The sequence below is a fragment of the Dermacentor variabilis genome, chromosome 2, assembly GCF_050947875.1.
Source record: "Dermacentor variabilis isolate Ectoservices chromosome 2, ASM5094787v1, whole genome shotgun sequence".
Classification (NCBI taxonomy): domain Eukaryota; kingdom Metazoa; phylum Arthropoda; class Arachnida; order Ixodida; family Ixodidae; genus Dermacentor; species Dermacentor variabilis.
In genome coordinates this window covers 143,847,843-143,862,293 of record NC_134569.1, presented here as the reverse complement: position 1 = coordinate 143,862,293, position 14,451 = coordinate 143,847,843, and the positions used below count along the sequence as shown (strand labels likewise).

Here is a 14,451-nt window from a genome sequence, read left to right as displayed (position 1 = left end):
GGCCAGCGATGAGCAAACATGAACTGCTTTAATAGACAGGACCATTGCGTAAAGTAGAGGCTATTTCAATGAAGCACCACGCAGAGCAAAAATAGGCAAATTCATTGTAACACTGGTACATTGTAAAAAGCAATAAAATTATTTTTACTAAAAAGTGCTTGATTATTCATAGCAGGTGAGTGTCAGTGCAATATCTGAGGTAAACGACAATTTGACGCAACATGTAGCAACATTTACTACATGGTGCAGTTTGGCACAATTGGCACACCACTTCTGTCACTGCCTTACTACATCACCACAAGGAAAAGAAAAGCAATACATTGATGGTAGCAGGCTCTGAACAATACAAAATTAAAGAGAAGCAACAGATGCAGTGCCTTTTCAACCACTCGGTACATTCTGCCTTAAAGGGACACTAAAGGCAAATACTAAGTCAACGTGGACTGTTTAAATACCATTCCAGAAAGCTCAAAACACTTGTTTCGTGCCAAGAAAAGACATTTAGTTTACGAAAAAATAGCATCTGAAGGGTCCGAATACCTTTTTCAAAATTCAAATCTCCCACCACCCAACCGGGGGAGTGGTGACGTTGCATGAGCCCTCACCACCCTTTGCTGCCGTCAGTGAGTAAACTGGCACCTGACAGACAGCAGTACTGCGCCAAGACAGAGCAGTAGATTCGCTGCTGCAGCCGCTTGTTGGTCAATAGGCATAGACCATTTGGACATCCCGCGACATCACATGGAAGTTTAATAATTCTCTGCTAGCAGTTTGTGCAAGTTTTGCGAGCCAGTAAAACTACCGCAGCACTACGCGATAACAAAACTACTGAAATGCAAAAGCACGGGCGGCGCAGAGTAGAGTGAAAACGAAACCTTTCGACCGCCCGCGTCATTGTCAAGGATAATTTCAATTCGTTCTTTTTTCTAAAAGTGAAATGGAGCTGGACAAGTAGCATTTTATTTCATCTTATAATACAATACAAGGATCCTTTTTGCAACGAGTGGTTGAGCACTAGTGACAGAATTTAACTGAAGAGTGCTATTGTCATCGGGCAAGTACTTGAATGCCGTGAGGCATTCTCCAATCATGTCCTGCATTTACTTCAATTTCTCGATTATTAAGGCTCTGTTCACAATAATATTGACGCCTTAGAGGTTCTTTAGCACTAATCTATCACTTTAGCTTGACTTAATATTAGCCTTTAGTATCTTTTTAAACTGCAGTGCACAGGTGCATGCGAAAACATGCACGAAGATTGGGCTGCTTAGCCGGTTGAAGGCATGCAGATTATGTTGGGTACACAGCGACAAACGTCACACTGCTTCAACAGCTGGCGACCTAACACACATATGTGATTTTAGGACTGATCCCTGATGAGCCACTCGTACGAACTTATTAGCAGAAAGCATTCCACGCCGGCTTGCGGCTCTTACCACATCAGCCTGCAGCAAATTTTTGGCACAGCCACACTGCCTAAGCCATTAGGCCTAATCGGCACTGCTTCATCGGGTGTCGGCAACTAAAGTTACAGTTTGGTGCCAAATCAATGACGATCTATTTGCAGCAGCCAACTGACACTCAGAAAGCCAACAAACTGTCTCACAAATGAAAGTGAGTGCACAGGATGGCAACAAAGTTCACGGCTGCCATCGTTGCTGCTCACTGTATGGCTGCCTCTTGTTCCCAACGCCTTTTGAAGATACACATCGGCATCTTTTTGTAGCTTTAAGCAACTTGTAACAAGACTAGCTTTGGATTTACATGGTGGGCATGAAAGTGTCATGACCCAGTTGCATGCATTTGCGCAAACGGTGGATGAACGAAGCGAATGAATGAGGGGGGGGGGGGGAGGGGCAAAGAAGGGGAGCAAGCGTTGTGTGAACTTGTTGTGACCCTCTAGATTTAAGAATCCTTGACAGGTGGCAAATCACACCAGACCTGGCAATGAAATGGCCTGGACGGCGCTTGCTCTTTACTGTCAGTGCCGGTTGTACGTGGCGAAGTGATACGAGTCACATAATGCGTGGTTATTTTTTCTGTTAAACAGATTTTCCTAATGATAGCCTGCTTGCTGTAAAGTTGGATAGCATTTCTGTATTTTGGAGGAAAAAAAGGAAAGCAAGGCTTTCTATGCAATAAATGAATGATCGTCGCAAAACACAGGGCCACTACTGAACCAAGTACCTCATTGGTATTCTGTACAACAGAATGTCGCTAATTCATTAGTTTTAGAGGAAAAAAAGCATTTCATTTTATTAAACAAAAAATCCATTGCAAAAACATATCTTCTAGACCTTCGTATACTAGAACTGAGCTGTAATGAGTGCTGGCATACTAAGTTGGTGTTCCCTTTAATCGGGTCCTGCTGAAACACCCCTTGGGCTTGGTGAAAAACGCAGTCTGCAGATAGCATACGTTGCTGTGAACACCTCAGCAAAATTTTGCAGTTGTGCGCGGCGCATGGAGCTTGCAAGTGGAGCGCCGAGTCATCTTTTCCTCAAACTCTCTCTCTGCAACAGAAGCTTTCTTTTTTCTGGGCACATTTCATCATATAGCTTATTGTATGCACGACTGCTATTGGCCAATAGCTGACATCAGTCAAGAAGGATGCTTGGATCAGTGCGCTTCTTCCTACTGTCACTGTTTATATCTTCAGACGCAGTTAAATGAGCAGGCTCAAGTAAGCAAGAACTTGTTTTCGAATTTTGATGAGAATTCCATATTTCTGGAAGAAGCCCACTATCGTCTGCTCCCGATAGGTGATGGCTGCCCACATTGGAACTAAACATTGGACAGCATGCTTATTGGTGTCATAGCCGACTAGCCCTGAATCACATGAAACTTAAGGTCAGACCCCATGCACACTTGTCAGTGCGCACTCACTCTTGGCTGCTCCTCGCTAAACACCTTGGCAAACTTCGTTTCGTATTGAGCTATTGACAGCACTTCCAAATGCACAGGTTGGATGTGGCTACTATCCGTCGGTCAAGCTGGTGCAGGACAAAGCCGGTCCGCACCACGTAGCATGGACAGCAGCATATGAGCATGAGCGTGCACTCATGCCTTTTCGTGCAAAAAGCAAGCGCTGCGCATATGCACTACAGTTGCATTTAGCTGTGGTCTGTTACATAGCATAGACACCGCAGCTGTCACGGGGTGCTACGACAAGTCTGCTCACAAAGCACAACCATGTTTGGTGCATTGTAGGCACCAAAATTGAAAATAATGCCATCTACGTGAACACACGAAATCAAATTTGAATATCTTTTGCAGTGCAAGGCATTGGAGAAGTGGGAGCACTGGCAAAGGGGATCATAGGGACCTTTGATTGCCAATAACTCCACTTCTACTGAGCGCATCGAACTACTTTTTCCAGCAGAGCATTTCTGAAATAGTCTATGTTAACTTCATATGCATTTCTGGACTTCTATAAAAAGTGGTTCAGGGCCTCTTTATAAGGGTAGACTGCAGTGTATATCTTGATGGATATATACTTAAGTTAATGATAGCTTGCTACGTTCTTGTTATGGAATAATGCTAGGAGACTCCCAAGCATGTGCAGCACTGTATTTTCTTGCCCACAATTTGTAAACACTAAATGTTGTGAAAGATCTTCTGATATTCAATTTGATATTTGGCTTTATTTTTCTTGATTAGCTTAGATATTTGATTCGAAATCTACTATTCGGTAATCACACACCCATAGTTCTATAAGTGCACCAGAAAAAGAATAGCGTGTCTACCAAGTTGACATTTTCAAATTCCCTGTGTTTTCCAGGTTTTCCCTAAGTGCCTCTGCAAAATTCCCTGAGTGATGCAGAACTATGTTTTATGTCAAGACGAGCTGAAACCATATCGCCCGATGCTGTCACTCTCTAGTAGGCATATGCAAAAAATTGGAAAAAAAATGACAATCTAATTTGAATACTAAGGAGTAGTGTTCATGTTATTCAAAAAGAGAATAGAATGGAGCGGTTAGTAAAATGCACAGCAAATAAAATGTCTTCGAAAAAAATTGCAAATCGAGTTGGACATTTTCATATACGAATAAAAAGGAGATGCATACAAAAGCAAACATTTTCGAATACGAGCTATTTCTGTCAATTGATAGCAAGCTCAGTGGTATGAGGCCCGAACTGTGTCACAATTGGGATTCTCTCTCAACAGCTCATAAGTCAACATCAACTGTCCTGACATACTCTCAGCCCGCGCACGACGCCTCAGTGTTGTGTTTCACTGCTTTAAAGAGTTTATTTTGGTTTGGATGAGGGACACTCGCATCTCGGCATCAGTCAACACTTTGTTTTTTGAGCTCAAGCTCCTTCAAAAAGGCGGCAGCACGCTTCCTTTCCCATTCATTCCTCAATGCGTAGGTCCTCTCTGCTCTTGTACTCCTTCCGCCACTCGTTTGCCCCACAGACCATTTGGAGCATCTTTTTGGTCAGTTGAACAGTCCACGTCCGAGTTTTCGAATTCCCTAGGGGGTGTGAAAACGTCCGAAAAATCGGCCAGTTGGAAAAAATAAATGCATGTCATATACTGCCCTTAAGGGCTCAAACCGCCACAGGCACATTCGAAAACGCTCTGAAGGCCTGTCGGTACATGTATTAGGCATATTGGTGTTCGTACTGTGTCAGGAAATACCGGGTGCACGCATGTATAATTAAGGAATACATACTGCGTCCCACGGCAGTAGCCCCTTCCCACGCTTGTTATGCTTCACTGCAATACTTTTGTGTATGCTTCCCCAAGTAACATTTCTGTACAGAGGCGAAGCTGACTTTCGGGAACTGGCATTGTGCAACGCACCGTGCTTTCCAAGCTTCTAAGCCAATCATGAGGATCGCAAAGACGGAGTCTGGGCCATTGCTGACAGTAGCGAATTCTTTCGATAAAAAACCCGGCACCCAACAAGAAGCTTCACAGCGAACATCGAAGCAGCTAGGCCTAGCGTTGCCGCAGTGGTGGCTACGGCTGCCAGTGGATCTGCATGTGAAAGCGCCGGTTCGAGGCAGCGAGGTAATCAAAATGGCAGCGGTGGTGGCTTTGATTAATGCTGTTTCGTACCTGCGGTCACGGCAAAACATCCGGAAAATCGGACGGATAAGAGTTCTTGCGTCCGAAATTTCAGACGTTCTGATACATTGACTCTATGGGGTACGTAGTGGTGCCGCGAAGCCGTCCAAATTATCAGGAATCCAGAAAGTCGGTTGTTGACTGTACATTGGCAACTCCTTCAGCTGACGACAGGACGTCAAAGACGATTCATTATGATTCCTGTCTGTTACTCAAGCCAACATTACTGCGACTTTCGACCCTTTCAATAAAATTACAGCTAATTTTCTCTGATAGAGGCACGAATTCCCTGAGTTTTCGCAGTTTTTTCAGACTACTCAAAATCCCCGAGAATTCCCTGTTTTCCCAGTTTTCCCAGTTCGTAGACACCCTGAAGAAAAATTAAGAAAGGAACAATAGGCAGGATGTCGCCATCTCAACTGAGAGGAAACATTGTGTAAAGGAGGAATGGAGAAATCAAACATTGCGCTCTATATCTCTACTACCATGAGGTCCTTTCCAAAAATTTCTGCAAGAATGTAAACTCACTGAATGAGAAGGACATCACACACACTCTACACTGTTCTCAGTTTGGAAGAGAGATATTGTAGGGTCTCTAAGAAAAAGCCAATACCCCTTTTAACTGTATGTCTGGAATGCACCTTGCTCTGTCAAACTGTCCCACCTCGTGCTGCCAGCTGATGCCGACAGAAGGTTAAGGCTGCCGACGCTTTCACACTGAACCAGCCAGGCATTAATCAATTCTGTTACCTGCCCATCCTTATCTCCGTACTGCCCTTTGGCGCCTTCCATGAACAAATGCACTCACATCATCAAAGTGCATGGTGAGGGTCTCAAAGCGCTGCTTCATGTAAGCCGATCGACTGGCATCCCGAAGCAGCGGCAGGCGTTCCTCATCCGAGCAGGGAAGCTTGCGGTCAGCCTCCTCCTCTTCTCGCGCATGACCCATCACTGCAGAGAGGGACACCTCAGTCAGACTTTGTTTCTATGAAACTGAATCAGCAGGGGCGTAGTCAACAACACATTACAGTTGATCCCCAACATATAGAACACTGCATTATGAATCACTCGATAAAACAAGGCTTTACAATGTAAGCGGTACTTGCCACAGCTGCGTGCCAAACTAGGTAAAAAATTTTAAGGGGTGCAATGCCCTTCAGCCCCATACGGACAAGGCAAGCACAGAGATCTGGGAAGCACTGGTGTTTAGTACTAGCCGAGGAGAGATTAGAAAGATCAAGAAATGGCATCCCCAAGCAGCCTAGTGTGCCCAAAATCCCAAACCCCTTTGTAGAACCTTTGCAATCTTTAGTATTTTCTTCGTATTGTATTGTACATTTGCCCCACAATGCCCTGAACTTTGGGTTCCCTTATTTGAAAACTCCATTTTGTGAAACGCACTCCCGCTCACCTCTGCTCACTCACTGGCACTCACTCACACTCACACTCACAGGCCCTCATTTGCACTTGCACTCACTTCCACTCACACTCACGGGCACTCACTTGCACCCATCCCCCACTCACATTCACTCGCACTCACGCCTTTGAAATGATGCGAGTGAATGTGAGCGAGTGCACTCATTAGTGAGTGTGCCACCATCTGCCGCTCACTATTTGTACTTTTTGTGCGCAAACAAACAGGGACGAAGAATAGGGGCAACACAAGGACGAGCGCTTTTGCGCACAAAAAGTATAAATATGAATATGTTCCAACTAGGCCGACTCGCAGTTATGCTTCAGTTCATCACTATTTGTGTATATTTATAACGAAGCTTCCAATTTAGAACCTGCTACATCTGAAGTGCACCAAGGCAGCGTTTTAGGCCCAGTTCTGTTTTTAATCTACATAAACGACTTGCCTTCACGATTACATAGTAACATCCGTCTATTTGCTGACAACTGTTTTTCGTAACGTGAAATTAACTGCAATGATAATCACCATGTACAACATTCTACCTTTTCTTGGTGTCAGGAGTGCAGATGACTCTAAATGCCCAAACATTAGTAACACTAACAGTAAGTACAGTCAACGACTGTATTTTCGGACATGCCTGATATTTCGGACGTCTTCGCGGCACTGCCACGAGCCCCATAGAATCAATGTATAAGGACATCTGAAGTTTCGGACGCTCGAACCCCCCGCCGTCCAATTTTCCCGACTTTTTGAAGCGACAGAAGGTCCTTTGGCTCCTCGCACAGCGCCCTCGCGAAGGAAATCAACTTGCAGCCGAAGCATATCACCGCTTTGAACGACAACTAGCCGAATCTAGCCGTCACACACCGATTTGGTCTGGCCACGCTGGCTATGTTCATCGCCGCAAATGGCCGCATTTCTGCCTCTGGCGGAGTTTCCGGAGCAGCGCTGTTTCGTTTGTTTGTGCAGGCCACGTTTTGGCTAGTGTGGTGTGTGCATGACCTACTGGAACTCCAGACCTGCACAGATAACCGGCTTTTATGGGAGCAGCTTGTGGCCACTTTCGTTCAACCGACGGCCGTAGGTGGCGCTTTTATAACCTGCTCGTCTGCTACGCGGTGGGCGGCGTTGTAATTAGTACGGCAGCTGTTGTGTTGTGACGAACTGCTTCTCTAGTTGATGATTTTTGCTAACACAGTGACAGCGATGTCACAAGGCTTTGATCGGTTACTTGGCTCCAAAAATTGACTGCCCGAACTTAAAAAATGTCAGAGCGTGCAGTCCGCTGCTTTCTAAAATAGCGTTGAATAGCCGCTCCTATTGCCTTTTTCAAGCAGATTACTATAAATCACATTGTGTATAGAGTTCGCAACGTACACAACAGTTTCATTGTACACGTTGTAAAATTCACTTCTGCGCTCTTTAGAAACTTGAAGCCACCGTAATGTTCGACGACAGAACGATTACCACTCATTTTAATTCCGTGAATGCGTCGCGAGTTCAAAAAGTGAATTATGCACACAGCTTCACTGCGTACGTATCTTAAGCACCACCGTTATGCTGCCGCCGTACCACGCAGAAAAGCTAGCTTTACAGTTTGAAAAGAGTTCCGTGACACGATTTAAGGCCTGCAGTGCAGCACGTTTTAAAGCACTGGGATCGCTTAATTTTTTGCAAGCTTTCTACTGAGCTAGACATCCAACGATATTAAAAACAAGATATGCTCACCTTCCCTTGAAACAGAATCGATCAGCCTATTGCACGTATCGGGCGGAGGACTTACTCGTGAATACTTTTATTATACTTTTACCACATCATCTGCCTTTCACTACGGCACACAGCAGTAAATCCTAATGTCATCTACGACATTAGGCTGTCTGTAATCAACTAAAAAAAGCTAGATTATCCTATAAATTTTTTAAAACATTTTTTCCAGTCTCTTAAGGAGGCTAGGAAAGGGAAATTTATGATGTCGATCTAGCATTGCAGCGGCCACCTATGCTCGTTATTTACATTTCTTGCACCGTTCCTCCTCTTCTAGTTTCACTATTCAAATGCAAAGCCTTCGCAAATATGTCTTCTTTTGTATATTGGTGAATTTATTCAATTACCGCCAATACAAGTGCTTTGTGCCTGTCGAAATGGTAAGACAAACACTGAACAAATCGCAGAAGCAGACGACAGCGAACAGGTTATAACTAGCGCCACTCTGCTCGTACGTTCTTTCCCTAGCAGCAAAAGGGGCAAACTAGACCATGTGTGCTGGAGGAGGGAGATCTGTGCAGGCCTGGAGTTCAGTAGGTCATGGGTGTGTGGTTGTGCTGTTATGTCAAGTGTGCTCTGCTAGGCCTAGGTGCTTCGACGCTCATCAGCGAACTCCACTGTTCACAACTTGAGGATTTCGCTTGCCTTCGATGGCCCCCACTTCGTTTTCGTTGTCCTCGCTGATGGCATCGAAGCGCAGAAAGCAGTACCGTACCCACAGAAATAACTTTCGAACAATTTGTTGACGCTGACAACGAGCTCAACTTCTGCGCAGAACTGAGTGACGAGGGAACAGTTCGTCAGGTTGTGGGGGATTTAGAAGACTCCGATGTTGAAAATGAGGAGCCAATGCCTGCGCCGCCTACAAGCGCCGAGTTGACGCGAGCACTGTTGACTCTTACATCGGTGTACAGTGCTGACATGACCCTTGCTCAGATCGAGGCGAATATGATCGCATGCAACCGGAACGCCGTCCAAACAACAATCAACAAGTTCTTCAAGCCACTGCAACAATAACATCGGCTGCCCGACGATGCACATGTACATAATAAACCGGCAGTCAGCTGCATGCAGAGTTTTTGAACGCCTCTTTTTATAGCACGTTCATTGATGCTTTGGCAGGGTTTCGGAAGCGTGGTACTTCGCCCTTTACCTCTAGATCCGAGAAAAAAAGAAAAAAGGTGCATTTTTTGCATGCATTCATTTTTTCGGGCTGCCTGAATTTTCGGATGTTTTTACATTCCCTAGAGGGTCCGAAAAATCGGTCATTGACTGTAGAAAGAAACAGATATCAGATTTTACTTACATTATTAAGGACACACCTCTCACTTTTGTATTTCAGGGTAAATATTTACGTGCTCTCCGATGTGAAACCCAGGTTAACAACATAACCTCAAGTGGAAATAAATGTATATGCTGAGCACTAAAGCGACTCATCTTTCTGAGAAGACGCCTTTGTCGTGCATCTGCAGATACAAATCTGCTGGCCTACAAAATGCTTGTTTGATCAGCACTGGAGTTCACCAGTATTGTCTGATTTACATGCACAAATGAACTCGTAAGAGGGAGTGCAGAGGAAGGCAATAAGGTTCAATTATAATAAATACAAGTTAACGGATTCATCGACTGAATTATTAAAGAGAGCTGGTTTATTAACACTGCAAAGTAGGGCAAAGCTAGCACGAATAAAATTTTTGTTTCAATTTATTCATGGTGACAAAACTATTGACACATCCGTATGAAGTTCTTCAAATTGTTCTAGGTCAACATGCCACAAGCTCTCTATAACACCTTTAACTCAAGTTGCTTTAAATATTCATATTTCCTTACAACAATCATGGTAACGGAATGAACTTAATCCTTCCATTACTAACGTTTTATATTTAATTAACTTCATAACTTCGAGCAGCCACCAACTTCAACAGCATTCGTTTGGAGTTTGCCCCTTGTTGATCATAGAGGAGGGAACAGCACGTAGACGAGACAATGTAAAACAAACTGGTTTAATACATCACTACGGGCGAGCGAACAACATCGAGCAACAGAGCACCGTAGTGCATGCCAGCAACTAAAAAAGTTACTAGAAGCAGAGCTCTTATCTACAGAGCAGCGCAATCTCTCTTTAGCAATCGTCTTAAGCGAAGATTAAGGTATCTTAAGGCCCTCGGCAATGCTGGCTTTTGTGGTTCCACGCCGCTTTTCTGCTTCCTCGATAATATTCAGCTTATTGCAGAGCGACAGAACTGTCCACTTTCGGAACATCGTGCATCGTGTTGCTCCACATAACTCAAAACCTCCGCTGAACCTGGAACACGTGCGATAAACCTAGGCCTCTCTTTGCTACCTTGTCGGTGATCTGGTGCTGGGAAACTGGAAGGAGAGAAATGCTTCCCCAACACGACGAGAGGTGACGCTGCCGAGAAGAGAGGGAGAAAGTAATTGTGGAGAACAAAAGGCGTTATTTCAGCACAGCAAGCGTTGCGGGCAGCTGCTAGTGGGGGAGAGAGAAACAAAAGATGAGACGAGGCAGGGAAGAAAGCTGCGCTGGAGCGAACCAGCCGAGCGATGTCAAGCGCTCCGCATGTGGAGAGACGGAGCGAGGAAAGAGACCTGCAGCACTTTTCTTTCGTCCGCAGTTCCATCCCGTGCTTTGCGAGGGTTGTCGTTTAACGTGGGTCAGGCATAAAATTGCGTCAGATAACCGATGTTTTTAAGGCATTGCTTCTATGGGGACTTTGCCGGGACTGCGCTAATCTGCCGTAAAACCTGGGTCGTGGCAAAATCGGGGGATGTATAACCGGGGTTCCACTGTATTTTACGCTGTTTTTTTACAGTAAAACACATCAACTTAATTTACTAAGCCCGCGTTATGCCAGTTTCAACGGGTGTCTGCTGCCCTCCTACTCGCTACACCAGGGAGACGTCACTAAAAATCGTTGCTCGCATGGGGTATGACTTGTAGGCGACAAGCTAATGCGATTGCCATCTCCAATGCATCGCTTGTCGCTGTCGCGAGCAAGATTACTTGCATGGGGTTTATACTTGATTTGCAGAAGTTTTTGATGCATTTTTTATATGATTTTATATATCAAATTCTGGCTATGTAACTACTTCGCGATCACCACGCTATTCGATATATCGAGATTCAGCTGTGTTTGAGCATTGTAAGTACTATTGAATTTGAAGCAGCATATGTAAGTACAGAAACTGTATTGGTAGCTCACCCTTTTCAACATTGCAACTCCTGTAGACCAAGATTGCAATGGTCCCCACTCTACAGGGCAAAAAGGCAACAGCCGGGGCTACCTACCACTGGTAGCCTGCAGAAGCACCACCATGCCAACAGGCCGAGCCACCGTGGAAGGCGATGTCTGACTGCAGATGACACACTCATACTCCTTGGCCACTGACACCATTGTTTCTGGCTCGGACAGCTGCTCTGCCATGTCCAACTCCTCAGTTTCTGAGAGGGCAGTTGGAAAAAAACATTTATTGAGGACATTACTGAACCATCTCTGGCAATGAGCCCTTGCTCTGTTGAAACCCTATCCCCAACAACTACCAACCTTAAAGCCAGTCATAACTGAAGATCATTAAACGTGACTTTATTGCAATTAATTCAAGAGCTTGACAAAATTGCACCTGTTTGGGAACGATCACGACAAAGCACGACAGACGGCGACCAAGCTGCAGTGCACTCACCAATTTCCATGGCCTTCTTGAGAAAAGACTTTTGTCTGTTGGCGAACTCTGCCATGAGCTTCATTTGGCGCTCCTTGGCTCGACGCCTCCTGCAAGAGTGACGCATGACAAATTAGGCAACTTGATGCTACCTGTGGTGAAAGTAAACAAAACAATGCAACATCGAAACCTTTACATACCGTTCCTCGCGATCGCTAGCCTCCCGCGCTGCAGCCGACGTGCTTGGAGTGGCCGAGCTTCCCTCGCCATCACTGAACTGGGGTGGCCAGATGTGCTGCCGCACCTCTTCAACAGGCGACTCTCGATCGGCGGTGCGCGTCAGCCGCACCAGTTTGTCAAGCAAAAGACCTAGGAAGTGAGGTCCTGCCCCAACCCTGTCCCTCTCTTGCTCTTCAGGTGTAGGACCACCTTGGTCCTTGTCCGGCAGCCGGTATGAGTCTGGCCGGCCTGACAGCTTCGAGTGCAGCTTGAGCAGCAGGGATACCAGGCTCTCGTCTATCTCGGCCACTGGCCGTGGTGCATCTGATGGGGGGAGGGCCTGCACAGAACATACTGAAGCTGTGACTGTGGCACTGGATGCAACCTCCAAGAAATCATTTCATGAGAGTATTGAACATTTTAAGCCCAAAGTGCTTCCCTTATATACAAATTCGAAAGTGGTACCTTACAAGGGCTGCTGCCAATACATGATTTATGCGAGGTACGGTCAAACCCACTTATAACTATACGTGTTTTAGCAATACAGTAAAACCTCGTTAAACTGTACCCGCTAAAACAGTAGTTTCATTTTAAAAGTAGTAAAGTCAAATCCCCGACTCAGCGGTCGAACATAATGTGTTTTGTATCCGCATAAACCATACCAGCTTACTGCGTACGCATCGGTTAAAACGTAGTAGCGTTTCCACTTTTCGTCACGCAAACACGGCAGTGCGTCATCTCCATCGGGCGGCCCGGCAGAACAACAAGCCTCAGAGATCGGAACAACGGCCTCCAAGCGCCCTGTGCATTTGCGCGCGAAGCCACATCAACATCAACATCATTTCAACGCCGTGCCAGAGAGTTTCTGGCGTCGTGCAAGCGAGGACTCGTGTCATGGCGAAGCTCGGATAAAAAAGACGCCGGGTGCTCAGCATAGAAGAAAAATTACACATCATCCGCATTATCGAACGTGACACGAAGTTGGCGCTGGCACGCGACAGGGATCTGCTGTTGACTACAGTGTGTGGCATTTGGAATGCGAAGAAGTTGCTCGGCAGCGCTGCTGCGACCGCGAAGAGATGTCGGCTACAAGGTTCAACTTTTCGCCATCGTTGCCTCTGTTGTTGCTGAAGTGTCGACTAGCGACAGTGATGAGGACGACACGGAAAGCGACAGCACAGACGATTTAGGCCCGACAGTGGCAGAAGCTACGCGTTACGTCGACCTCATGAATGTAATCGTCGCGACGTGAACAGGGGCACTATAACGTAACTATTCCAAATGAAAAGTATTCCGAACTCCGGCACCCGGCAATGAAAAAGACGCCCCGGGACTTCTGCAGCACTACTGCGCGCGTGCACGGAGAATACATAATGCCAGCGAGGAATCTGCCATGCGAGTGTTTGCCGAGAAGAGTGGGCTGGCTGTAAAGCTGGCACGCAGCTTCAGTAAGTTTGAGGCCACTGTCGTCGTGCTAGGCAGCCGCGACATCAAACGAAAATAACACTTTTGTCACGTGAAGTGAATAAATACTGCATGTTCTTTTCCCTTTCATCGCACTCTCAGTTCCATTTTCTACAGGTAAGCGGGCGAGCTCATGCTATTTCGGTTAAACGGTACTACCATTTAGTACGTACATTTTCCAAGCTCCGGCCAACTATGGTTTAACAAGGTTTCACTGTATAGTAGAGGTGTGTGAATAATGAATAGTAGATTTCAAATCAAACATCAAATCGAATTAAGAAAAAAAAAGGCAAATATCAAATAGTACATCAGGAAATTTTTCACAAAGTGTAATGCCTACAAACTCAGGAGTCTCTTAGCATTGCATAACAAGAATGTAGCAAGCTATCAATGCCATAGGTACATAGAAATCAAGATATTCAGTACAGTCTAACCTTAATAAAGAGAACACCAAATTAGTATGCCAGCAATGATTGCAGCTGTTCTAGTAAATCAAAGCCTGAAAAATATTTTTTATCACTAGAACTTCTGTTGAACAGAATCGACAGCTTTTCTTTCCCCTGAAGCTAATAAATTTGTGATGCTCTGGTGTACTGAATTCCAACAAGGTTCTCAGCTTAATAGTAAACCAGTGTTTTGTGGCAATCTTTTATTAATTGCGTGGAAAATTTTGCTTTCCAGCTTTTCTCCAGAATACCGAAGGACTATTCTAAATTTACGGCAGGTGGGTTATCGTAAGGTGAATCTGTGTGACAGATGAAAAGACCGTGCATCACGAGACTTGATCACTGCTCCACGCATACATAGCCAGCGCCAACAGTAAAGAGCAA

The 14,451-nt window shown here is 45.4% G+C and overlaps 1 protein-coding gene across 5 annotated transcripts in view; it reads right to left on the bottom strand.

Annotated features, from left to right (window-relative positions):
* The window catches only part of Ubr3 (Ubr3 ubiquitin ligase), a 164,037-nt gene that overhangs the window by 47,545 nt on the left and 102,041 nt on the right, over window positions 1–14,451 (bottom strand). For all 5 annotated transcript variants that reach the window (XM_075682176.1, XM_075682177.1, XM_075682179.1 and 2 more), the window contains 4 exons: window positions 12,139–12,497; window positions 11,960–12,048; window positions 11,568–11,720; window positions 5,888–6,030 (listed from right to left, as the gene is read on the bottom strand). In XM_075682176.1, coding sequence (XP_075538291.1) covers window positions 5,888–6,030; window positions 11,568–11,720; window positions 11,960–12,048; window positions 12,139–12,497 — 744 coding nt within the window. The remainder of the gene's footprint in view (window positions 1–5,887; window positions 6,031–11,567; window positions 11,721–11,959; window positions 12,049–12,138; window positions 12,498–14,451) is intronic.